The 26541-nt window shown below is 40.6% G+C and overlaps 1 protein-coding gene and 2 non-coding genes across 3 annotated transcripts; 2 read left to right on the plus strand and 1 right to left on the minus strand.

The window, feature by feature from the left end:
• The first annotated feature begins 1597 nt into the window (after window positions 1–1597).
• Window positions 1598–1704, plus strand: LOC114922207. The gene has a single exon (XR_003810349.1). It is a non-coding gene; the product is annotated as a U6 spliceosomal RNA (small nuclear RNA).
• Window positions 1705–5535: 3831 nt separating this feature from the next.
• Window positions 5536–5642, minus strand: LOC114922208. Its single transcript, XR_003810350.1, has one exon. It is a non-coding gene; the product is annotated as a U6 spliceosomal RNA (small nuclear RNA).
• A 1715-nt stretch (window positions 5643–7357) lies between these two features.
• Window positions 7358–26403, plus strand: R3HDM4 (R3H domain containing 4). Its single transcript, XM_015810004.1, has 8 exons — window positions 7358–7446; window positions 10484–10638; window positions 12191–12309; window positions 15325–15448; window positions 15717–15802; window positions 16559–16644; window positions 22576–22631; window positions 25157–26403. The coding sequence occupies exons 1-8, from the start codon at window positions 7358–7360 to the stop codon at window positions 25258–25260; spliced, it is 819 nt and encodes a 272-aa protein (XP_015665490.1). The 3' UTR covers window positions 25261–26403.
• Window positions 26404–26541: the final 138 nt, after the last annotated feature.

Raw genomic sequence — 26541 nt, forward strand, 5'->3', positions numbered from 1 at the left:
TAAGTTTGGTTGTTTTCTAAAGTAATTTCATTATCCAATGTCTGCAAGAAAACCACCAAGCTCAGAGAGCACCAAGGACTCCTGAGCTACAAATAATTTCTTCTATTGTTACTTCTCTTCCTTGCTGCAATTTGACTGAATGCCATTAAAGGTTTTAAATTGCATTTATCACAACTCGCAGGAATTCTGCGAGTTGAAGTCCACGAGTCATAAAAGAGCCAAGGTTGCCTACCCCTGCACTATATCATAGAAATGGCATTTGCTATTATTTGGGACCTGTTATTTCTATCAGTGCAACCCAAAATTGCATTTTCCCTTTTTTCAGCTATGTTGCACAGCTGAAGCATATTCAGTTTAAGATCAGTGACAATTCCAAAAATCTTTTCAGATGCATCGCTACTAAGCCAGGTACCCGATATCTCACAGCTGGGGAATTCTGGGAATTGAACTCCACACATTTCAAAGTCACCAGGTTTGAGAAACACCAGTCTAGATTTTTGTAGCCTAGATATGATGGCCCTAAATATGAGAGGCCTTCCCTCTTTCTGTTCACTCAAGTCATTCATGAAAATGTTGATGGCTACCAGTTCCAGGATCAAATCTGTAACTCCCCATTCAATGCCATATTCCAATTTGATTTTAAAAATATAATGTCTGTTCTGTGATTGTAAGACTAAACAGTGACTTGATGGTGCATAATCAACCAATCAATCTATCAATTACTCTTTGAATACCGTTTTGAAGGCATCTTTGTTTTTTCCTTAATAGATCACACATTGATCTAGCTTGCCAATAAAAATGACACGGGGCACACTATCAAATGCTTGCTAAGCTCAAGTTATATTAACTCCATAGCACCCCACAAGCTACCAATAGCCCAAATTAGTAATCACTGCATTGTATACAATGTAGTGACCCTAAAAGATTAATGCCTCATCAAACGATGCAAAGGGGGGAATTACTCTGGAAATACAAGCTCTGCGGCAAAAATATCCTCCGAGAGTAGCTTTAAAATGTTTAGATTTTTAGCTTTCTTGCTTGCTTTTCCTCCCCCCCTCCCGTTCTCCCCAAATGAACTCTCCCATATCCCCCCTACTTACCGCAACCACCCATGCAGTCCAACTCCCATGCGCATGCGCTAAAACTTGGGCTTTCTTATTAATGCTATCTAATGAAGTGCCTGATATTCATGTCAGTGAAATAAAACCTTTTAAAAGCTCACGCCAGAGAAAAATATAATTTTCCCAAGCCTCTTTTGCTGCGAAAACTCAAATTTCTGTTTCTTTTTCGGGGATCTTAATAAGGATGAGGACCTCTGATCTTAATTCCTACCCAAACCTTCCGCGATGATAACCAAGGGACGCATATTTGCATACGTCCTTTCCCATCATGCATCCCGAAGACAAATCAGATAATTTATTGGGAAGAAAATATTTTAATGTATTGTAATAATACGATTTAATAAGCATATAGAGATAAGAACATTCTACACGGATATAAAAATAATAGACACATTTGCAGTTTACATTATCTCACTATAATATAACAATTATACGTATTTAAAGCTTTATATATCGTACAGGACGAATTACAATTTGTGCTCGCTTCGGCAGCACATATACTAAAATTGGAACGATACAGAGAAGATTAGCATGGCCCCTGCGCAAGGATGACACGCAAATTCGTGAAGCGTTCCATATTTTGCAACAGAAACACACCTCGCTCTCCGCCTTTGCCTATCATAAAATAGATTTTGACACCATATAGTTTTACATAAAGCAATAGCTTCTACAAACAGCTGGTGAGAAACGTTTGGAATTTGCAATTCATGTATTTCTATAATCTCCCGTAAATTCCTTTTCCATCCCGCCTCTGTTGGCTCAGCCTTGGCAGATGTGTGTATAGAAAACGTTTGTTACTGTTTCATTTCTGACATCACAGTAGATGGAGCTTCTATTATGATTATGCTTCATTAATGCAGTAAGAACCTTTTGAAAAAGTTTATAAATATAATATGAATACTATAGTTTATATAAATATATAATTCTAATTTGTTTTAAGAACTTATGTTTGTTATATGACGAAAAGATCCAGGTACCTACAAGGAAATATTCATAGTAATGGTAGTTATAGTAAGCACAATGATGGTGTGATAACAAATATTTCGTTTCAACACTTTTAAATATATTTTAATTTTAAAAACTTCAGATGTGATGCAATATTGCTAATTTATGGTAAAATAAAAAAGAGTACAGAGAAGGACGAGGGGTGACAGGATAGCAGTGTTCCAATATCTCAGGGGCTGCCACAAAAAAGAGGGGGTCAAGCCATTCTCCAAAGCACCTGAGGGCAGGACAAGAAGCAACGGATGGAAACTAATCAAGGAGAGAAGCAACCTAGAACTAAGGAGAAATTTTCTGACAGAACAATTAATCAGTGGAACAACCTGACTCCAGAAGTTGTGAATGCTCCAACACTGGAAGTCTTTAAGAAGAGATTGGACAGCCATTTGTCTGAAATGGTATAGGGTTTCCTGCCCGAGCAGGGGGTTGGACTAGATGACCTCCAAGGTCCCTTCCAACTCTATTATTATTATTATTATTATTATTATTATCATCATCATCATCATCATCATCATCATCATCATCATCATCATCATCATCTACAGACCCCACACGTTCTGAACATAAACTGTTTGAACTTCTCCCCTCAGGAAGCCACTATTGGGCATTGCTTGCGAAAACAACTAGGCCCAAAGACCCAAAGGTACTTTTTCAAAAGTCCATTGCTTTTCCTTGAAGTTTTGCTTCTCATCCAAGATGCTTCTTCAGTTCAGTTTCCACATCAGTGAATATGCCTAACGATATCTAACCATATAGTAGGGCTGTATTGCTATTATCCTTCTCATTTTTCCTATTACCTGTTCCTATTGGTATGTTATGACTATCACTTTCTTGGTTGTATCTTAGGATTTATGATTATATCTTATGATTTATGATTTATCACTTTGTTTCTTGTATGTACACTGAGAGCATATGCATCAGAGACAAATTCCTTGTATGTCCAATCACACTTGGCCAATAAAGAATATTATATATTCTATTCTAATTACATAATAGCAGTAGAAATACTATTGATTTATTAACATTACATCTGCGTTTGTCAAGCTTAGAAAGTTCACCTCATTTCTAGTTTCTATTGTTATAACATTTTATTATATTATAAAATAAAATAGAAAAAAAAACCAGATAGTAGGATCCAGTGGGGAAGGAAAGGGGAAAAAGAAGTAAGGGGGAAAGGGGGAGAAAGAAAAAAAAGCATTGATTTCCGACTTCCTCTGTTGCAGTAGAATAAAGCATTAACACCAAACCTCCACTTTTTACTTTTCCAAACTAGCCATTTCTATAATAACAAATCAATCTAATCAGTAAATCCCAAAATCAAAGTTTCATTTTTTTCCACCTCAAGCACAAAATCCAGAAGCGGTCTCCATGTGGAAACAGAAGTACTTATATTCTTTTCTTTAATCAAAACAATTTAGCCATCTCTGCCAACTCCATCAACTTCTGTAGCCGTTCATCCATAGTAGGAATCGAAATGTCCTTCCATTTTTGTGCATACAATAGTGTTGCTGCTGTTGACATATATAAAATCAAAGTTCCAAATTTTTTTCTAAGTCTTTTTCCATTATGCCCAGAAGAAAAAATCCTGCTTTCATCTTTAGCTTTACTTTAAGAATTTTCTGTATTAGGATATGAATCCTACTCCAATATTTCTTTGCTTTATCACATGTCTACCATAAGTGGTAAAAGGTCCCCTCTTTACATTTACATTTCTGACATTCATTTGAAATACCTTTATACATTCTTGATAGCGTATCTGGTGTTAAATATCAGCGGTACATCATCTTATAAATTTTTTTGTTTAAATTGTAATTTAATGTAAATTTTAATTTTTTTGTCCACATATTCTCTCATTGTTCCAGCACTATATTATATCCAAAATCCCTTGCCCACTGAATCATACAGTGTTTTACACGTTCACTTTCCAATTCAATTTCAATAACATTTTATAAACCTTAGGAATAATATGTTCATCACTACCACATAATAAAATTTCCAGTTCATTTTTAACAAAGTCAAACTCATAACTCTTTTTATCTAATTTAAATCTTTTTTTCAATTGTTGATATGCAAACCAATGAAAAACATAGCCCTCTGATTCTAACTCTTCCCTCGACTTGAGGGTAGGGTCACCAGAGTTGAAAAGTATCATTTCACCATAAGTCCACCAGTCTGGCTCCTCTACCATTTCTTTTCTTTAAAAAAGCTTCCTGTGGGGACACCCAAAGAGGCAACTTTGTAGAAAATCTTCTTTTGTAATTGTTCCAAACTCTTAGTATGGCACGTCTAACAAAATGATTGTTAAAATCCACATTGACTTTAGTCATCCAAATTCATGACCTTCCAAATCAAGTAGTCTCTTGTTCTGAATGTTTACCCACTTTTTTAGTCAAGCCAGACAGCATGCATCAAAGTACAATTTCATATCTGGTAGGCCCAAACACCCTCATTTCTAAATAAGCATATTTGAATGCATATCAGGGAAATCCCAGAGACTTCTTGTATGCAACTCCATCATGTATTCACTCTATAAATATTCTATCTTTGAATTTGTAAATAGAGTACAGGTAGTCCTTGACTTACGACCACAATTGAGCCCAAAATTTCTGTTGTTAAGTGAGACAGTGGGTAAGTGAATTTTGCCCCATTTTATGACCTTTCTTGACATTGTTAAGTGAATCACTGCAGTTGTTAAGTTAGTAACACGGTTGTTAAGTGAATCTGGTTTCCCCATTGACTTCGCTTGTCAGACGGTCACAAAAGGTGATCACATGACCCGGAACACTGCAACCGTCATAAATATGAGTCAGTTGCCAAGTATCTGTATTTTAATCACATGACCATGGGGATGCTGCAATGGTTGTAAGTGTGGAAAATGGTCATAAGTCACTTTTTTCAGGGCCGTTGTAACTTTGAACTGTCACTAAACAAACTGTTGTAAGTCGAGGTCTACCTGTAAATATTTTAATATTAGCTCATTGGGAATGTAATTGTGATATGCCTTTTAATATTTCTGCCAAATGCTAAATACACTTTTAAACAGATTCTAGGTGTACATTTAAAACAAATCAGTGATAATAGACACAATGTACACATAATGCAGCACCATTAAAATGCATGCAAGATGAGGGAGTGGCAATTTCTATCATTTAAAGAAAGGGCAGCTTTTGAAACCAACTTAATGATGCATCATTGGGTAATACCTCCAACTAAATTTATTCACTCTTTCAGTGCCTTTTTCTAAAAAAAAAATACTGAATAATTTCATAAATCAAACACAGCGAATTTTTCCAAACGTTTCTTACAAGGTAGAGGGTTTGTAGAAGCTATTGCTTTATGAAAAACTATATGGTGTCAAAATCTATTTTATGGTAGGTAAAAGGTGGCTGGAGAGAGAGGTGTGTTTCCGTTGCAAAATATGGAACGCTTCACGAATTTGCGTGTCATCCTTGCGCAGGGGCCATGCTAATCTTCTCTGTATCGTTCCAATTTTAGTATATGTGCTGCCGAAGCGAGCACAAACTTTAACTTCCCTGGAAGGATATTTAAAGGTTATTTTCTCAGATTTTCTCAAGTTACGGTGATTAATGTCCGGGTTTTTTTTCCCTTCCGTATTTCATACTCGAAATATTTCTTTCAATTGCAGTGTATTGCTTTCAATACAATCAATCTACACCTTTTAAAATTAATCTTAAAAATCACAGACTTTATTGAGTTCCCCTAGTGCATGATGGGAGGCGCTTATGCAAATAAAGTCACGCTTTCTTTTATCTGCCCTCCCCAAAGATACTCTTCCCCTTTTATTTCTTTTCGTCAGTTAATACTATTTTGCTCATGCATTGCCGATTTTCCCCCAAAAACGCTTTAGGAAAAAAATATATATCAAAAGAAAAAGCTGCTAAATATAACCCTATCTGCACGCACATATAGCCCTCTAAACATCCAATTGTTACTGTTCTTTACACGAGAAAGAGACTAGCGAGGCAGGGCTTGCTCCGCGTGCAGATTTACAGAATAACAGAGTTGGAAGGGACCTTGTAAGTCATCTAGTCCAACCCTCTGCTCAAGCAGGAGACCCTATATCATTTCTGACAAATGGCTGTGCAGTGTCTTCTTGAAAGCTTCCAGTGATGAAGCACCCACAACTTCTGAGGGCAAGCTGTTCCATTTGTTGATTATTCTCACTGTCAGAAATGGGAGGGTAGACAAGGAAGGAGTTGGATAAATAGAGAACATGTAGGATCTTCTCTGCTGATACAGATTCATGTACCAAGTTGATATAATAATAATAATAATAATAACAACAACAACAATAGTAAAGTTGGAAGGGACCTTGGAGGTCATCTAGTCCAACCCCCTGCTCAGGCAGGAAACCCTATACTATTTCGGACAAGTGGCTGTCCAGTCTCTTTCTTAAAAACTTCCAGTGTTGGAGCATTCACCGCTTCTGGAGGCAGGTTGTTCCACTGGTTAATTGTTCTAACTGTCAGGAAGTTTCTCCTTAGTTCTAGGTTGCTTCTCTCTTTGATCAGTTTCCATCCTTTATTCCTTAGTCTGGCCTTCAGGTGCTTTGGAAAATAGGTTGACCCCCCTCCTCTCTGTGACAGCCCCTCAAATAGTGGAACACTGCTGTGATGTCACCCCTGGTCCTTCTCTTCAATAAACTAGCCATGCCAGGGTTTTGCAACCGTTTCCCCTATGTTTTAGCCTCCAGCCCCCCTAATCAATCTATACTGTCACCCTTCCAGAAGCAAACCGATGAAACTGCCATCCGATTAAACGTCCCCTCCAAATAAATGACAATAGCGGTAATTGCACAGGTGCATTTACATCAGGATTTCTCAGTCTCGGCAACTTTTAAGATGCACGAATTTCAACTCATAAGACGTGCGCAGGGATAACTTCTGCATTGCTTGCCTACACGCGAGGTAACTGTTCCCACGTCGCCAGTTCCTCGCGCAGGCAGGCAGGCAGGCAGATAGGCAGGCCGGAGGGCAGCGCAACCTCACCCAGCCTGATAAGGACAACGAGAAGGGCACCAACCACACCAGGGACACAGCTCGCTTGCCAAGGGGCCAGGTTAAATCCAGCCCTGCCGCCACTCCCCGGGCTGACGTCACTTCCTGCGGGGGGGGGAGGCTCCTAGGCCGGGTCGGTCCCGTCCTTCGGGCGTTCGGGCAGCGGAGAAAGAGGGAAGGCGGTTTGGGGGGGGGGGAGCAGCAGACCGGGCAGCGATGGTGGGGCTGAAAAGGGGAGCGGCTGGGGGCCTGAAGGGGAGCCAGGAGGAGCAGCTGTCTAGAGCCCCCCTGGACCAGCCCTACGGGTGAGTAGCAGGAAGGCTGGAGGGTTGTGGGCGCTTCGCCATTGTCTTTGTGTGTTCCTTTCTTGCATTTGATTCGGGTCGCGGGAAGGATCTCCTTGCCTCTGATAGACTGCCTTATCATCTGGAGGCTCTTCTGGTTAATAACACAGACAGCTCTGAAGTCGAGTTGGGTAGGATCTGAGTGTAAAAATCCAGCTCATCCAGGATCTTGAAGGTTGGAAAGGCGACAGCTGTCACCCACCGCCTTGTTTTGTGTTTCCTCCTAAGGTGGAGGAGAATGAACAAAGCTCCCCCTTATTCAAGCCTGTTTTATTTAAAAGCAGTTGAGCCCTAATGACTCTCACAAATTCCTTGGTCGGTGAGTTCCACAGATATATTATACATATTGCTGGTCTTTTTTGTCACCCTGCACTTGGGACATCTACCATCTTTGATTGTATTAGTGCTTTATGCTTTTTTTTTAATATGTCAATTGTCTGAAAAGGTTTGTTGTAAAAGACAATCTAATTTTTTTACATAATAACATACAGTATCTAAATGCAAAAAAACCCCCACATTACATTATTTCCTATCCATAATCTAATGGCTTTCTAACATTTCACTTTTTAAGCTTTTTTCCAACCTTTCTTTATTCAAAGATTGAGGAAATGGTCAGCCATCAGATGAAACTGGATGCAAACTTCCTGAGAATGATGGGTGTTGTAGACCAATACAATATATTAACTTTGGGCATAGTTCTTATTATTTTCTTGCTTTATCCATTTTAAAGGAATACTCACCATAATTATTAATTGGAAATATGATTGATTTACTTATGTATATGATTTATATAGCCACTCATCTCAGTAGCAACTCTGGGCAGCTTCCAACATTTAAAAACAATGCAATAACACAATATAAAACATAAACAGCCAGAAGTCAAACCAACCAAATAACTACATCATTTGATTTTAATAAACATTCTGGCTCTCATTCACACAAACACATCCACATCTTTAGAGCCCCTCTCTCCCCCTCCCCCAAAAAACCTGGTTGGTGGGAGCCAATCTAATTTAAAGGAAGGACCGGATTGCAAAATATAAAGCGTTGTTGCATATACCATAGAAAGCAATGAACCAATGTAACTTGATGTAAGTTACAAAAACAAAAACCCACAATTTTCCTCAGTGCTTCCTCTCCAGAGTGGTCAAATTGCCACATTAACAAAATGTTTTCTTGTAGTTTGACTATTGAAGAAGAAGATGGCTTCCACTGACCCAGATGGTAGCTATTTCCGTTCTAAAAAAAAGTTAATACCAATACTAATATTCCTCTTGTTAAGCGAACAGGCAAAATGACAAAACTATACAGCAGGGGTCTTCAAACTTGGCCCTTTTATGACTTGTGGACTTCAACTCCCAGAATTCCTCTGAGGAATTCTGGGAATTGAAGTCCACAAGTCATAAAAGGGCCAAGTTTGAAGACCCCTGCTATACAGGTAGTTCTTAACTTATAACCATAGTTGAGCCCAAAATTTCTGTTGCTAAGCAAGACAGTTAAGTGAATTTTGTCTCATTTTACAACCTTTCTTGCCACAGTTGTTAAGTGAATCACTGCAGTTGTTAACACAGTTGTTAACTGGATCTGGCTTCCCCATTGATTTTGCTTGCCTGAAGGTCACTGAAGGTGATCACATGACCCTGGGAACTGCAACCATCATAAATACAAGCCAAATGTCTAAATGTTGTTCACGTGACCGTAGGGATGCTGCAGCAGTCATAAGTGTAAAAAGGTCATAAGCCACTTTTTTCAGCAGTCACAACATAAGCCTAACTGAAAATCAGGCTTGTCAGATGCTATATTTTTCCTATCCTGCTCTATGGAGTAGAGAGTTGGTCTCTGACAGAAGGCCACCTGAAGAGACTAGAAGCATTTGAAATGTGGATTTACAGGCGGCTGTTACCTATAAGCTGGGTTGACAAGATCAGAAATGAGGAGGTGATAAGCCACCTGGGAAAGCCAAGGGAAATCATCAAAACAATTAAAAAACAAAAATTAGAATATTTCAGACATGTGATGCGACACCCAGAAAAATACGGCATACTCCATTTAATCCTCCAGGGAAAGATTGAAGGCAAACGAGGTCCAGGCAGAAGAAGAACATCATGGCTTCAAAATCTAAGGGATTGGTTTGAAGAAAACTCAGCAGCACTTTTTCATGCGGCTGCTGATAAAAACAGGATCGCCAACATGATCGCCAACGTCCGATAACGGATATGGCACAAGAAGAAGAACGTATTTTTTTGGACTGCCAAATGGAAATACTTCGCATTGCCTTTATGTGGGACTTCCAAGCTCTTCTACAGCTCTAAGGCTCCCTGCAGGTCCCCCAACCAAGTATAGGTAGTCCTCAAACTTACAACCATTTGTTTAGTGACCATTTGAAGTTACAACAAAGTCAATGGGGAAGCCAGGTTCACTTAACTGTGTTACTAATTTAACAACTGCAGTGATTCACCTTAACAGCTGTGGCAAGAAACGGCATAAAATGGGGCAAAACTCACTTAACAAATCTTGCTCAGCAACGGAAATTTTGAGGTCAATTGTGATTGAGGGGTGAGGACTACCTATATAAATAGGCTTCATACAATAGCCTGGCCATCTTTTGTCATCTGCGGAAGGGTTGAATTTCCAGTACTTAGGAAAGACTAGCTTATAGTTCATTATTATCCTTTGCAAGAAGCAGTTGCAAAATAAAAATATAGGCATGGAAAATGTGTGTAGATATAAGCATTGTTCCTAACAGCTCAATAGATCCTCCATGTTTAAGAGCAGCCTATTTCTAAACACTATATGGTAGGAGAACAGGAGGAGAGCCTTATAGCCTCTCTTGCTCTTCCTGACCATGGATGAAGATTGCTTAAGTCTGGCTGGGTTTTTTTTTTCTTTTCCTGCAGTTAGCTGTGCTGTCCCTTGAAGCATTTGCAAAAAAGAGAAGAAAGAGTCTATAAAGACTTAAATCTTTGATTTAGAGGGGGTGGAATTTTGTCTTTTGCAGAAGGATTGAAGATTGCTTGCCCCCTCTGGCCACCCCTTCCGCCAAGAGATTCTCTCCAGCCAAACGGAAACAGTACTACATTGACCAAGCCATCCGCAACTCGGACCTCATCCCCAAGGCTAAAGGGAAGAAGAGCCTCCAGCGCCTGGAGAACAGTAAGTGGTTGGTAGGCAGGGCTTAGAAACCCTTTGGTAGCTAGCTATTATCTCTTGATTACCTATTGAACTGATCAAAATCCAGAGCAGCCTTTTCCGACTCAATGCGTTTCAAAGGTTTGGACTATTAACCACAATCACGCTGGCTGAGAATTCTGATAGTTTTGACCCCAGCACTTTTAGAACTGTCCAGTGGTAAAAGTAGCTCAGTCTTTTCCAAACTTTTTCCTTCATTGCTTATCAAAAAATCTTATTGAACTTTGAGGACAGGTGGTAAGTCCCTCCCTTGAGTAGTGTCATAATGTCTTAATCGTTGCTGAATGAGTGGTCGTAACTCGAGGACTATTTATGTTATGAAAACAGTATCACTGAATGATCTTTATGTCATTTCAACAAATTACCATTTCATCAGTTTTCATCTTAGGAGGAGTACTCCGGCAGACTTCCAAATATATTTTAGTACACAAGGCAATCGTTAAGTCAATTTAAGTGTCCCTAATGAGTTTGCCTGTCATTGCTCAAAGATAAATCCACTTTTATCCTATTTTGGATAATTGATCACTAATGAATCGTTCTTCATTCAGGCCAACCAAGAGTTATTATCTTCCAGACTAGTTGGGACTAGCTGCTCTCTTATTTTTAAATTAAATGTAAATATCCAGAATGGTATGAGGATTGAAGGTTGAGGATGAGGTATTGACGACCTTTAAAGTGCCTTCCATCTCTATGATTCTATGCTTGAATAGTCCAACCGGGTAGCTGTTAGGGCCAATCTGAGTTGCTGCTGCCTGAGGCATTGAGGAATTGATCATTGGGAACCAGGCTAAGGTGATAATGAAGATGCTGAACTAGGCACCAAGAGAGCTGGGTTCTAGTCCCACTTAAGCCACAGAAGCTGATTGGCTGACTTTGGCTAGTCCCTCTTAACCCAACCTATCTCACAGGATGGTTGTTGGGAAGAATAGGAGAAGTGAATACTAGGTGAGCAGCCTTGAGTTTCTGTACAAAAAGAGAGATATAAAGCTAATCAATACAGGTAGTCCTTGATGTACAACCATTCATTTAGCAGCTGTTCAAAGTATCAATGGCACTATAAAAAAATTAATTACAACTGGTCTTTGCACTTGCAACCGTCACAGCTTCCCCAAGGTCACGTGATCAAAATTTGGACGTTTGGGAACTGGCAAGTATTTACAATGGTTGTAACATCCCAGCGTCATGTAATTGCCATTTGAGACCTTCACAGCTTCCAGTCAGTGGGGGAACCCAGATTTTTCTTAATGATCACTTAACAACCGCAGTGATTTACTTAACAACCATAGCAAAAGAGGTCATGAAATCAGGTGTGATTCACTTAACAATTGCCTTGCTTAGCAATGGAAATTCTTGTCCCAACTGTGGTTGTAAGTCAAGAATTATGTGTAATTAAGCAGTGTTGGTAGCATGATGTTGAGTGTGCCGTGCTGCCCACCGATGTCCCTAAAAGAGTCACTATTAAGGTACATGCGTGAAGCTTCATATTTCATTATTTATTAATTCTGTGCATTTCTAGCGCGTTACCTAATGACCCTCCTTGAGCGGGATGACTGCACCAGTGAAGATGGAGATCTTGCCCATTCTGCCCCTCCCAGCATTTTTACTGAGGCCTGCAGCAATGAGACTTATATGAAGGTAGGGCTCTATTTTTTTTTTCTTTAGCTGATTCCTCTTCCTTGGAAACAGAATCTCTCTCCAGTTTTGCATTTTCTTTTCTTAACTGACATCACTGGATGGTGATGTGGTAGAGGTTGAAATATAGCCTTCAGGTGAGGATTTAAGTCAGAAAATGTAAGGAACCTGCCCCCAGAGTGATGGTACGAAAATAAAATAAGCTGAAAATGTGACAATATTATGCATGTCGAATCATGTCTTTATTACAAAGGATTATAGTTTATGGGTGAGGCTCTGTCCACTGTAACTGTGCTGCTAGAGTTCAGCAATTGGGGATAAAGGGAGAATTGGAGTGGATTGGACCAAGCTTTGGTCCCCAAACTAATGTTTTTTCCCTAATGAGGAAAAAGCTGTATACAATACAGAAAAAGCTGTATTGGCTGTGGAGCTGTGGCATTTCCTATTTCACTAAAAGCAAGATAGAACATAGAATCATAGGGCTGGAAGGGACCCTTTTGGTCTTCTAGTCCAACCCAAGACCTTATATCATCCCTGTCAAATGGATGCTCAGTCTATATTTGAAAACCTAGTGAACATTCACAACTTCGGGAGGCAATTATTCCATTGATTAATTGTTCTAACTGTCAAAAAAATTATCCTTCTAGATTCGATGTCTTTTTAACAAGCTTCCATCCGTTACTTCTTGTCCTGCCTTCTGGTGCTTTGGAGAATAAATCAATCCCCTCTTTTCTGTGACAGCCTCTCAGATATAACCAAGCAGAGCTTTAGATTTTTCTGCTCTGGGTTCTACCCCCTTATGGCCATTATTCTGGCCATAATGTCTAGCAAAAGAAGAAATTGAAATCCATCTGGAAGGCACCTGGTTAGGGGAATATTGGGATAATTAGCTAGTTCAAAGAAGAACTGGGTGGCAGGCTCTAGGAATGATCCCTGGTAGTTTTTTTAAATTAACTTTTAAATTAAAGAAAGGGGAGTTACCCAGGAGGCCAGCTTCTGCCGGATGTCCTGAGGTGGTGCACCCACATTTGGTGATGTAATGTATGAGGAATGAGCAAGGTGGAAGGGAGTGTTGTGTGGTGAAAGGCAATGGAATAAATATTACAGGATAAAGTGTTGCTTAGTCACACTTCAGGCATTTTTACTGTGCAGTACTTGGGTGGTGTTAGGTTTTCTTCAAGTCCCATGGAAACAAAGGTCTTTATGCAAACCTGGGCAATAGACAACTGGCAACAGGGTTGTGAATTGCAAGATGATGTAAGAAATATGACACTCCCTGTTAAGACAATGAGGAAGAAAGCTGGAAAAAAAAAATGACTCAGTCACAGAGGCAGAGTGGTGTAACAGTTAGGATGTTCGTCTCCCAGCAGGGTGACCTGATTGCAGCTGCTGTATTCTCTACCAACCAAAAGCTATCCAGTTGAGTTTCTCACAGGGTTGTTGTGAAATAAAACTGAAAGAATCATAGGGTTGGAATGGAAGTGAAGGTCTTCTAGTCTGCTCCAGGAATCCTCAAACCATCCAGACAAAAGGCAATAAATCTTTGTTTGAAAACCTGCAGTAATGGAATCCCCATGACTCCATTGTTGTTCCTCTGCCTAATAGATCTCATAAAAAAGAGATTCCTCCTTAGTTTGAGTTTGGATCTCTCTTTTTAAAACCTCCACTTGTTAGTTCTTCTCCGACCCTTAGGAATTACAGGGAATGAATCCCCCATCCTCTTCTTTGGGACAGCCCTTCAAGTACAGGTATTCTACAACTTATGACCAGTCACAAAATTACGACGGATCTCCCTAGGGATATTTATGACTCTGTTCCAAAGTTACATCAGCTGCCTCCCCTCCCCCATCACAATCATTTCGGACACTCAGCAACCATCTCTCATTTTCAGCCATTTGCAGTGTCCTGCAGCCACGTGACCACATTTTAGGATGTTTTTGTCAAAACCTGGCATTTACTTCTGGCTTTTGGCAAAACCGGCCAAAAGCAAACAATTGGCTCACTTAATGACTGTGGCATTCACTTTACGACTGCCGTAAAAATATACAAATTCAGGTTGGACATGTGATGACCTGCTTTACAACCATCGCAACTTACAAGCAGGCTCCATTATGGTCATAAGTTGAGGACTATCTATATTGGAATACCACTGCCTCTCTTAGTTTTCTCTTTTGGTTATCATGCCTAGATCCTTTGATAGCTCTTCATGGGATTTAGCCTTCAAAAGCCTCACCATCTTTGTCACTCCTAGTTCCTCAACATCCTTCTTCCATTTTAGGGCAAGTAGAACTGGATCTGGTACTATGAGTATTTTCACTGCCTGGTGTACCTAGAGAAAATGCACAATGTACAGTAAATATATCTCTTTCCCAATCTTCATTATTATTAATAATGCTTCAGGGCTAGTTACCCTTCCTTTGAAAATACTTCATCAGCTGCATAGTGTATTTTTTCTAGCTTGCCCAAACTGAAAATAAACTCAACAAAGAGAAGAACAGTCTGGAATTGAGTGCCCTTTATCAAAAAGAAGCTACATGGTGGAAAAGACTAAAAAATTTCTCTCTCCCTTAAAATATCACTTTAACTCTGGATTTGTATATAGTGCTAAACAAGGATTTGTTCAAACTTTGTGTATTGCCCAAATCAGCTGAGTTTCTATAACACAACAAGACAGAAACCTTAATAAAGGAGAACCGAGCAAGCCACTTTAGGCTTAATGTGGTGCAGTATGCTAGTTTGCATGTATTTATGGTGATTAGTCAGCTAGGAGTGAGTAAACACATGTAACAAACAGTCTTTTAAAATCTTCCCTTTGAAAGAAAACATCCAACCCTTTCCATTTATCGTACTTCCATTAACTTAATTAGGTAAAAAGCCTCTCTTGATGGAACCTTAAATTAAGTGGGCTAATGCATGGAGCCCTTTGTGATCCAGAGATGACATTTGCCTTGATTACTGCAGATGGCAAAAGAAAGGAATTGAAAATGAGTTTACATTATGTATTTATACGTTTTGTAGATCTGGAACGATTTCATGAACCGGTCTGGGGAAGAACAAGAGCGAGTCCTCCTGTATTTAGAAGAGAAGACTTCAAAAAAATCAAAAAATAAGTTGCCTGATAAAGCTGACATCAAGTGGAAAGGTATGAAAAGACAGTACAAGGACATTACGGCCAAAAAGCATTGGATATAAATCAGGGAGTTTGAAGAGGAGGCTTTTTGTCTTGTTGGCTAAAAATGGAACACCCATATCCAAAGCCAGTCTACCTGTGAAAACCAATCAAACAACTGGAAATTGTAAGCTTCCAAAATGTATAGGTTTTGCCTTGGGGGAAACGAGATATTCTTCCAGAATTGTTTGGTGTATTTTCTGTTACATTTTTTTCTATCTCTTCTTCCCTCTTGTTACAGAGCATCCTCCGTTCACACCTAAAGATTGTTTTCAACGCATCAGCCGACGCTTACGAACCACCCTGAAACGAAGTCGGATTCCCATGGTACGTTACTAAGTTAACAATTGAGGTGATTCACTTAACAACTGTGGCAAGAAGTGTCGTAAAATGGAGTGAAGTTCACTTAACAACGGTCTCGCTTAGCAACAGACCTCTTGGGCTAAATTGTGATTGTAAGTGGAGGACTATGTGTAAATGCACAGCAATTTCTGCTTGCCCTTTCTTATTTTCTTATCTCTTCTCCAGTGAGTTTATCATTATATAAGAGTATCCAGCCTGTCTGGGAAGATCTTGTGATGGGATGGCAGACCATGCTGAACTGCAACATCCTATCACCTTTATTTTTGTTTTATTCTGATTGTTCAAATTGCTGTGTTTTTTTTTCCTGGATCTTTGCCACAGACTTGTGAGGTAGACTCATAACATACTGTCATATTACAGAGGGGGAAACTGAGTTGAAAGCAATCCCGTTTTACGGGGCCTCCTGTGAGTTGGAAGCATAAGTGAGATCTGAACTGGAGGCTTTCTGATCAATAGCTCTGTTTCTGAACCACTCTGTTGCATTAGTAAATATATGAGTCGAGTAAGCATGTTGCTGTTCCTTGTAGATGTAGCTCAGTATTTTTCAACCTTGGCAATTTTAAGATGTTTGGACTTCAACTCCCAGAATTCCCCAGCCAGCCAAGCTGGCTGGGGAATTCTGCAATTTGAAATCCAAATATCTTAAATTCACCACAGTTAAAAAAAACACTGAGTTCCCTGTTATAGATGGAAAGATGTAGCTTTTTGCTTATTTTACAGGAAACCTTGGAAGGCTTGGAGGAGGAGTTGCTGGCCTTTTTCTCCACTAACCCTCACGCCGTCTACACAGCTATGATGGACAATAGGTAACCAAAGTGAACCTATTGCTGGCTGCTATTCTCAGCAGTGGCTTCAGTGGCATTTAGTACACAAATCTTGACCAGACCATCAACGAATTGTGTATTTTGAATGTTGAGAGCCTGTTAGGACGTTCTCCTCAAATGGCCGCCATAGGAGTTTACAAAATGGCAGCTGGGGCGGGCTTAATCAGTCACCAAGGCCTCCTCTGATACCCTAGTATGCTTGTTATCTCCCCAACTTCTTTCTCTTTTCATTTCTCTTTTTCTTTTCATTTTCTGGGGAATTCTTTATCAGACTACTGTGTTCTTTTTAGTTACTGAACTTGCCTATGGAATTTAGAGACTTTTTAATATATAAATGAAGATGTTGCTAGAGGCCTGACTCCTCATTTTGTGAGTGGCAAGCTTCTCATTTCCCTTTTGAGTTAAAATAATATATGATAATGATAGTAGTAATTAAGTAAGGATGAATAGGAAGCCTGCTGAGTGCCAAGGGAACTATCCAGAATCACTATAATTTTCCCTCAAGCTAAACAGCACTCAGGAAAACACCTTAAAACAAAGTCACACTTTTCTTCTGGAGCTTTGAAAGTTGAGGTTTTCTGTTCTGTTCTGATCCAATTTTCAAACTATCCTGCCTTTGAATTTATCTGTGGCCAATTTGATAGCCTCCTTTTTTAAATTGCAAAGAATTCTGGAGGCTTTTTCTGCAAAACCAAGATGGGAATGAGATGAAAAGAGTCAAGATAGTGATTATAAGGCATATTAAAAAGGGGGTGGGGCTTCAGTTACAGTCTGGGTTGCCTTCTTGACTTTTTTGACCACTGTCGGCACAGACTTTCCTGGAAACCAGTTGCATTGAATGACTGTGCTGGTCTGAGTTTTCTAGCAACCCTAATTAGAGCTAAGAGAGTTTCCTAAAACAAACCCAACAGATACTTAAGACTGAAGAAGAAAACATCATCCGTTGTGAGATGGTTTTCATGTAGGAAATCTCTTTTGACTCTAAGCAATACAGGATAATTGAACCAAAACCTGTAGTATGCTGAACTCTCTGGCATCTTTGAAACTTGTTTCAAAATCCATCCAGCATGAAACAAGACCCCATAATCTGTGTTAAAATATGGTAATTTGGCCATGGCTATTTTTGCAGCTGGCAGTGGTAAGAATGGGAAATTGGGCTTGCCCCACTTACCTACAAACAGTCCGTGACTTACAACCATTCGTTTAACAACTACCTGAAGTTACAACAATGCTGACAAAAGTAACTTACAACCAGTCCTTGCATTTAAACCCATTGCAGCATCCTCACAGTCACGTAATCCAAATTTGGCAACCGGCAGGTATTAATGATGGTTGCAGCATCCCAGGATCATAGGATTGCTCTTTGCGACCTTCCGAGCCGGCTTCCGACAAGCAAACTCAATGGGGGAAACTGGATTCGCTTAACAACGCTGCATTCACTTAACTGCTCTGATTCACTTAACCAACATGGCAAAAGTCACAAAACTGGGCACAACACACTTAACAACCATGCGCATTAGCAGTGGAAATTCTGGTCCCAATTGTGGTTGTAAGTCAAGGACTACCCATAGTGCCTCTAAGGAGGGACATTTGAACTTGCTTTTCCACTACTGTTAGCTCCTGTCTTGGAGTGGCCAATGTTTTATAATCAAGGTTGTATTTTGTGGGTTTTTTTTTTAACTTCCTAAGTCTCTTGAGGGCTGGTGGGAGACTGACAGCAAGGGAAAAAGATTACCAGAATAACAGACTTAGAAGGGACCTTGGAGTATTGACTTAGCATGGTGACCATATTTGCAAATTCAAACGAGATATGGAAAAGATGCAAAGACAACAGGATTTTATAAAGAACAGACAGAACTTGATCAAATATTGTTAAAAATAGATGAAAACCTGATTAAGAAACTTTATAGATTTCTATTAAAATTGAAGATGGAAGAAGAACAAGTAAAAGAAACAATGATAACATGGGCAAAAAACTTTGGATATTCTATAGATGTAGAAGACTGGCAAAAACTATGGGATAGAAATATTAAATTGACTAAAGCAGTCTCATATAAAGAAAATTTGTATAAAATGTTTTATAGATGGCATATGACACCAGTAAGACTAGTGAAAATGTTTTAAATACTTCGAATAATTTTTGGAAATGGAAACAAAGGCCAGGCACTGGTGGATATGCCCTAAACCGAAAAAGTTCTGGCTTAAAATACGTACATGGCTGGAAAAGATGACTAAAAGACAGATAGAATTTAAACCAGAACTACTTTTGTTAGAAATATTAGGAGCTAAGTATGAGAAGAAGAATGAGTATTTAATATTGCATGTACTGACAGCAGCGAGAATAGTATTTGCCCAGTACTGGAAAAATGAAAATTTACCAACTGAAGATATTTTAATTAAGAAAATATTAGAATGTGCAGAAATGGATAGATTAACCTTAGAGATCAAAGAGAAAAAAGATTCAGTTTATTTTAGAACATGGGATAATTTTTACCAATGGTTAGGAAAACGAACTAGTGAGAAATGAATGTGATATATTATTTTGAATATATATTAGTAAGAAGAATGATGTGTATTGACCAACTGATACTGTTCATGATTATCGTTTATCATATTTACTACAGCTATTTACTATTATATTAATCAGTGTTAATTGAACATATATACCCGGACAACAATCTGCTAAAGCTTGAAAATGTTATTGGGGGGGTAACCCCAATGTTGTTTCCAATCCTGTCCTAACCCTAATCCCGATCCTAACCCTACCCCGAACCTTAATCCCTATCCCGGTCCTAGCCCTTCCCTAACCCTATAAAACTCAATAAAAAATTTTATATAAAAAAAGAAGGGACCTTGGAGGTCTTCTAGTCCAACCCCCAGCTCAAGCAAGAGACCCTATACCCATGGTGGCGAACCTATGGCACGCGTGCCACAGGTGGCACGCAGAGCCCTCTCTGTGGGCACGCGCACTGTCGCTCCAGTCCTAGGCCTTCAGTTGGGTTTTATAAAACCTTTTCGCTTTTGGCCTCTGCCGCTGTGTGCAAAAAAAAAAAAAAGGTTCAATCAATCAATCAATTTCAACTCGCGGGAAAAAAAAGATCTCGCAAAGTTGGAATTGATTGAACTTTTTAGTCCCACCCAGTCTGCCGTTACCACCGCAGCCACGCCCACCCAATGGGCCATGCCCATCCAATGGGCCACACCCACCCAATGGACCACACCCACCCAATGGGCCACGCCCACCCAGCACCCGACAATACATAAGTGGGTTTTGGGTTGCAGTTTTTGGGCACTCAGTCTCTAAAAGGTTTGCCATCACTGCCCTGTACCATTGCAGACAAGTGGTTGTCCAATCTCTTCTTAAAAACCTCCAGTTTTGGAGCATCCATAGCTTCTGGAGGCAAGCCTTTCCACCGATTAATTGTTCTATCAAGAAGTTTCTCCTTACCATGTTTCCCCCCAAATAAGACCTATCCCGAAAAGAAACTCTAGCTTGACTTTTAGACGTGTGCCTAATATAAGCCGTACCATCAAAATAAGCCCTAGTTAAGAGCCTGTGCAGCTGGCTGCCCACCCATTCCGTCTGGTTGTTCAAGGTGCTACCACCACAAGGTGAGGTGAGGCAGGGGTGGGAGAGGGTGGAGCTGCCCCAGGCACCCTGCATCTGCTTTCCTCAGGGCCCCTGCAGCCAGGCCTCCCATGCCCCAACACCTGCCTCGCCTCGCGGCAGACACACCAACAGCCCTGTCCAGCAGGAGCTCCTGTGGCTGCTGCCGGCCCACTTCTTCTGCGGCCACTCGCCGCCACTCGAGCATGTCGGCACCCATCCTCCATTTCGCCAGCAGAGGCCTTCAGGAAAGGCCTCTGCAACCGAGAACAGAGTCCCGGGTTGACACATGCGTTGCCCCCCGGGCTCCGTTTCACTGGCAAAGGCTTCTACAGTCGAGAGCAGAGGCCGGGGTCAACATACATGACAGTGGAAAAACATAAGACACCCCTCCCCCAAAAATAAGACCTAACTCCTCTTTTGGAGGCAAAAAAAAATAAAAATAAGACTGGGTTTTATTTTCAAGGAAACATGGTAGTTCTAGAGGAGGCCCACCCCAAAACTTGTAGTCCATGGTTTGTTTCTGCTTTTTAGAACACTTAGGGTGTGTTTGGAAATATGAAATAGCCAGGTAAGGCCTTGTAGCTGTTTGACACCTTAACATTTTTCACTTCCAAGGGAAAAAAGATGGCCTTGTTGAAAACTGATATGATCTAGGAGGGCACCAAGAGGCCATATACCACACTCTCAATTTGCTTGGTATATTACAAAGCTATTTTGAAAAACAATGAAATAGCTTATTTAGTAGCAAAGGAACTAAAGTATAAAAAAGATAGAAAAAGTAATTCCTGGCATCATTTCTCTTGCTGTCTCTTTTTTCCCCCCTTTCATTTTATACTGTTCCTCTCAGAGGAAAATAAGACTGTGATGTTAAGAGCCTATCCAACATTCATTCATTCATTCATAGTTGATCTCCTGTTTTTTGCCATTCCCACCAAGAAGAACCCCCCTGTCCATAGGATAAGAGAAGCCAGCAGGCAAATGCTATGCTCAAATCTTTTCTGCCCTAGACAATAGCAATAGCACTTAGACTAATATACCGCTTCATAGTGCTTTACAGGCCTAAGCGGTTTACAGAGTCAGCATATTACCCCCCACAATCTGACCTTGGAAGGATGGGAAGCTGAGTTCACCTTGAGCCGGTCAGGATCGAACTCCTGGCTGTGTGCAGAGTTAGCCTGCAATACTGCACTGTAACCCACTGCACCACCATGAGAAGCTTCCACGTCTGTGCAGACATTACCTGACAGTTTAATTCTTGTGAAGGCTGAATCAGAATGAACTGGCAGGTAAGAGATACAACAAACCTGGACTCAGCAATAGAATTCATCAGCGAGCTCTAGGACAGGTAAGGCGGCATCTTTCATGTGCTTTAGACTCCCTGTCCCACAGTCACTGGCTATCCTTCATTTTGGCTGGGAATAAGAGAGAAAAAGTACAAACTATTTCAAACCTTAAATCATTTTTTCAAAGGCTACACCTGGGATGCCAGACTTGCAGATATCCCTACCTGTTTTCTCCTAATCTTCTAAAAAAAAAAGGCTACTGCTCTAGGCAACTGTCAATGTTCTGCAGCAATGTTTTTCAACCGTGGCAACCTTTAACCTCAACTTGGGTAGAGAATTCTGGCAGTTGAAGTCCATGCATGCTAAAGTTGCCAGTGTTGAAACACATTCTACTATGGCTTTCCCAAAGATACTGCCTTAGAGTTAGAATTAACTCTTTCGCTGATAATTACTGTAGTAACTTTGAATGAATATTGTCCTAGGACAGTGATGGCGAACCTTTTAGAGACCGAGTGCCCAAACCACAACCCAAAACCCACTTATTTATCGCAAAGTGCCAGGGCTGCATCAGCATTGTGGTGGCCTCGGGAGGGCATGGGGGCGTGGCCCACTGGGTGGGCATGGCTGCGGTTGTCACGGCAGACGGGGGGCGTGGCTGGGGTAGGCATCGTCTCCTCGATGTTGCTCATGGGGGGGACGCCTGTGGGGGCCGGCAGCCTAATCAACCTGCACAAGTTGCTGGCAGCGGCGGCGTGTGTGCCCACAGAGAGGGCTCTGAGTGCCACCTCTGGCACGCGTGCCATAGGTTCGCCACCACTGTCCTAGGAAATCTCTTAAAATGAGTAAGATTTGATGTCCTATTGCATTTCTTCATCTGGTCTGATCTCTCTGGGAAGAGAAGCCATTTCCTGGCTTCCCAACTAAATGTTCTTCATGTGCAAATAAGATGAAATCTATCAGAAGGGGTTTCCCCTCCACAAATTCCTAAGTGTTAAATTCCATTTTCTCTCTTTCTTGCAGCTTTGAACGGCTGCTCCTTCATGCCCTCTGCCAGTACATGGACCTCGTCTCTGCCAGTGAGAAACTAAATTATAATATACATATGTATTTTTATGTTTTTAAGCTTATTTGTTTTTGGTTTACTGCTATCTCTCCCAACCAGTAAGGGCTAGGCCACAAGGAGCTGCCTCCCAGTTTACAATCTATCCTTCCAGGCAGATGGTTAATCAGGCCATTTTTGAATACCCATTTAAAGGGACAGTGCGAAAGTTTAGTAAGAAGATTCTCAAATTCTTGGTTAAAATTGTAGCAAAAACACAATGGTCCCAATATAGGTTCTAGATAGCCTGACTTAGTGTCAAACCTTATTTCCAGTACCAGAATTCTGATATATAATAATAATAAAGTGCTCACCAGGCAGCAAGGAGAAACACTTCTCTATCAAGGCTTGGGTGTATCTTTGCTGCAATTTATATTGCAGCAAATTCTATTATCTCTGCTGTATTATCTCTGCTGTATAAATTATTTCCATTTTCCCTAAATAAATATAGCTAAAGTCTCCATAAATATAAGGAGCAGAATTTCAAAGTCAGTAAAATAAGGCGCACCTTCATGGAAGGATTAAAGTCTAGCTCTACCACCTCTCATAGATTGGAGCTACCATCGTGGAAGCAGTTTGACTTTCTTTTAAGATATTTTCTATTTGGTTTTGAAAATGTACATGTTGTTCTATTGTTTTATAATTCCTGGGACAGTTTCTGTCAAAGATGCTGGTAGGAAGCAGAGATAAATGTTCCCTTTTTGCAGCTACAGAAGATGTAGATATTTAATGGGGTGTGTGATCAATGGGGGATCCACTGAGGAAGGCTATAAAAAGCGTACATGTGGTATTGCAAACTATTGTGGATATTTTGGACCAGATCTGCCTCAACGGATGCTAGCAGAGAGTGGTAACATTCAAAAGTAGGGATCTTCCAGCAACAGGCCAGATTCAGCTTACATTTGTCTCCTTAAAGTTGTGTCCATCTTGACATGCTGGACTGCTTATTGGGTGTAGTTACCAGGGCATGTAGACACTAATGCCAAAAAGAGAGGATCAGTTTTACACCCAGTTTAAGAGTTTTATGAATTTTTGCTATGTTGTCCTACTCGACCATATTCCATATCCTGCAATATTAAAAAAGAAAGGTAACACAGGGTTAACTTTTTCTGATCACTTGCAGATTTTCTGCAGGCAGAGCATATGGACTATTATGTTGCCACCCTATGGCCAGTACACTGCAGATAATATTTTAATTTAAGTCTTCCCCCACCCTTTAGGCACTGTTAATTGGTTTTTTTTCTTCCCCACCCCATGTATGGATGAGAAAGATAGCTTTCTCACACAACCCAGTCTGCAGTGGCTGCAATTTCAACTGAGCCATTGTAGATTTTGTGTTTTTTTCTCCATAGTTTTTTTTTTTAAAAAAAAGAACAATTATTCAGCCTTTGGAAAGGAAGGTAGAGGTCTGCCAGAAACTGCTATTCTAATCTGGGCAAATGGTTATTGAATTGTCTGCTGTGGCTCCACCAGGTAAGTAATTAGCCTGGATAGTAGCAGACCTGGTCACTTTTAGCATGCAAAGAGGCCTCTGAGAGTGGAGAAAGGACTTGGCTCTCTAAGGATCATCATGATGTCTATGGGGGTCTCAGAATTTGCAAGATGACAGGCAAAGCAACCTGGTCGAAGCCCTGCCCCTTTTGTACACACACATACAAAAGAGGTGGGGCTTGTCTTGCAGGGCCACACCCACCACCTTGCAAATTTGGATCCCCCATGTGCCTTCACCTCCCCCATGTACCTTTATCCTTAGGAAAGTAGTTGGTTAATTCTTGTAGCATCTTCTTCCCATGGCACTTTTGCCAGACTAAACGAAGTTTATGTTGTGGAATGTAGCCTGGATTCCCTGGATGGAGGGACTGCATTCCAGAGGAGCAAGAGGCAGTAAAGTTTAGATAGTTTGGTTGAGAGGCAGAGGCTGAAAACAGCTCCTCCCTAGAAGTTCTCAGAGTGTATCTTTATTGGTGATAGTAGTTTGCTTTAGTTTGGCAATAATTCTGTCTGTAGGCGAGGAGCAATAAAGAAACCTGCTTTGGAGTAACTTAGCGTATCTTTCTTGGTTTTGAAGCCTGACAGTTTCTCAATCATGGCTTCATTAAGATGTGTGAATTTCAGCTCCCAGTATTCTTCAGCCAGCATCCTGGCTGGGGAATTCTGGGAGTTGAAGTCCAATATCTTAACCTGGCCAAGATTGAGAAACATTGATACAGGAATTGGACAGTAAGATATGGAGTGTGTACACCATATAATAAATAAGTACATAATCTGTTCAGTGGGCTCTGCATTTTTTAAAATTGGCACATAAATGGAGATGCCCTGTCTATCTAAGGGGGATCTACTGTATATATGGGGCAGTGGAGTAGCTCTGCAGCCCCCAGCTTGGTGGCATCCTTCTCTAAATGAATACATTCTTTGCCCAACTAGAAAACAGGGACAGGGGACTCCTATAGCCATGTGTTGGCTTTTAACATGTGGCTTTCTTTTGAACATCTCTGCCCTCAGGTACAAACTACGAAGGCAAACGCCAAATGAAGGTTAGCAACAAACACACTGTCTTTTTGCCTCCTGAGCTGCTGTTGTCCACCTACCTGGAGCAAATGAGCTGATATCCAGCAGAAAATGATGTCCCTGTCTCACTCCCCGGGCCTACTTTGGAGATGTCTGCTTCCATTGCTTTGCAGTATTCAACATCAATTACGTTACATGGGGCTAGGTTCTCCCACCTTCAGCTATGCCAATCTGGCAGACTGATATCCTGTTGTGGAATTGGGACTTTGATGCCATCCACAGGTTGTGTATGGTTGCCTAGCAAGAGTCCATCTTTCCTCTTTGCTGCTTGAACACCTGGAAGGCCGCAAAGGTCCTGGATGGGAGTGGAGGCAGTTGCCTTAAACCCAGATAGGGAGACTAAAGTCAGGCTTGTGGGATCTGTGACCTCCAGACATTATAAAACTACAAATCCCAGCATGCCTTGCTTTTGTCATCCAGGTTGGGCCTTCTGACTGAGCAACTGAGGGAGGCCAAAGGAGGGAAGAGCCCCTACCCCCATAACAAATCATACTTCAAATATTTTGCTTTGCTTAGGTTAAACTTTTTTACCCAGGTACTATCCAAATATGCTGCAGTCCAGTTCCATTATCCCCAATCATCACCAGCAATTATCTTGTTGGTTGGGGTGATGGAGGCTAGAGTCCACCATGAGCGTTTTGTGAATAGAGAACCAGTGTATACATTGAAATAATTTTTAACAGCAGCACAACGGGGTTGGGTGGGTTATTATAATCAATTTCTCATGTAGTCCAAACGTTGCTTAGAAGCACTCAGTTTTTCCATGGGGGATTAATATAAATTCAAAAGTTTGGACCTCAGTTCTAATTCCTTTTTCATTTTCACCTTTAAAAACTCCAGAAAATTGTTAGGTCTTCATTCTAAAAGACTCAGCAGCCTGCAACCTTAATGAATGAATGAATGACATTTCTCTGCAACAAGTTTAAAACTTCTCAGCATCTGAGACTGATGAAGGAGATAGGTAAAGTTTTCTGTCTCTGCAAGGTTAAAACCTGGTTTCCCAGCTCAGACTGGAAACAAGCAAATAGTCACGTTGCCCAGCCTTCTTCAACCTGGTGCCCTTGTTAACAGTATGTTGGGACTGCAGCTTGCCAGATTTATCAGAGAACTGAGGAGAATGTTAACTTCATTGCATTTGGAAGAAATACCCTGTTAGAAAAAGGCCTCTCTAAGTCAGGGCTTTTCAACCTTTTCACCCACTGTACCACTTTTAGGATATGGCAATATCCGAGTACCACCAGTCGCCTAGCAAGGTGTCAAAAACTTGATGACCCCCCCAAAAAAAGAAAAAAAGGGATAAAGTGATGAAGTACAGGTAG

Source organism: Protobothrops mucrosquamatus, unplaced genomic scaffold (assembly GCF_001527695.2).
Source record: "Protobothrops mucrosquamatus isolate PMUCROS unplaced genomic scaffold, P.Mucros_1.0 scaffold6, whole genome shotgun sequence".
Taxonomy (NCBI): domain Eukaryota; kingdom Metazoa; phylum Chordata; class Lepidosauria; order Squamata; family Viperidae; genus Protobothrops; species Protobothrops mucrosquamatus.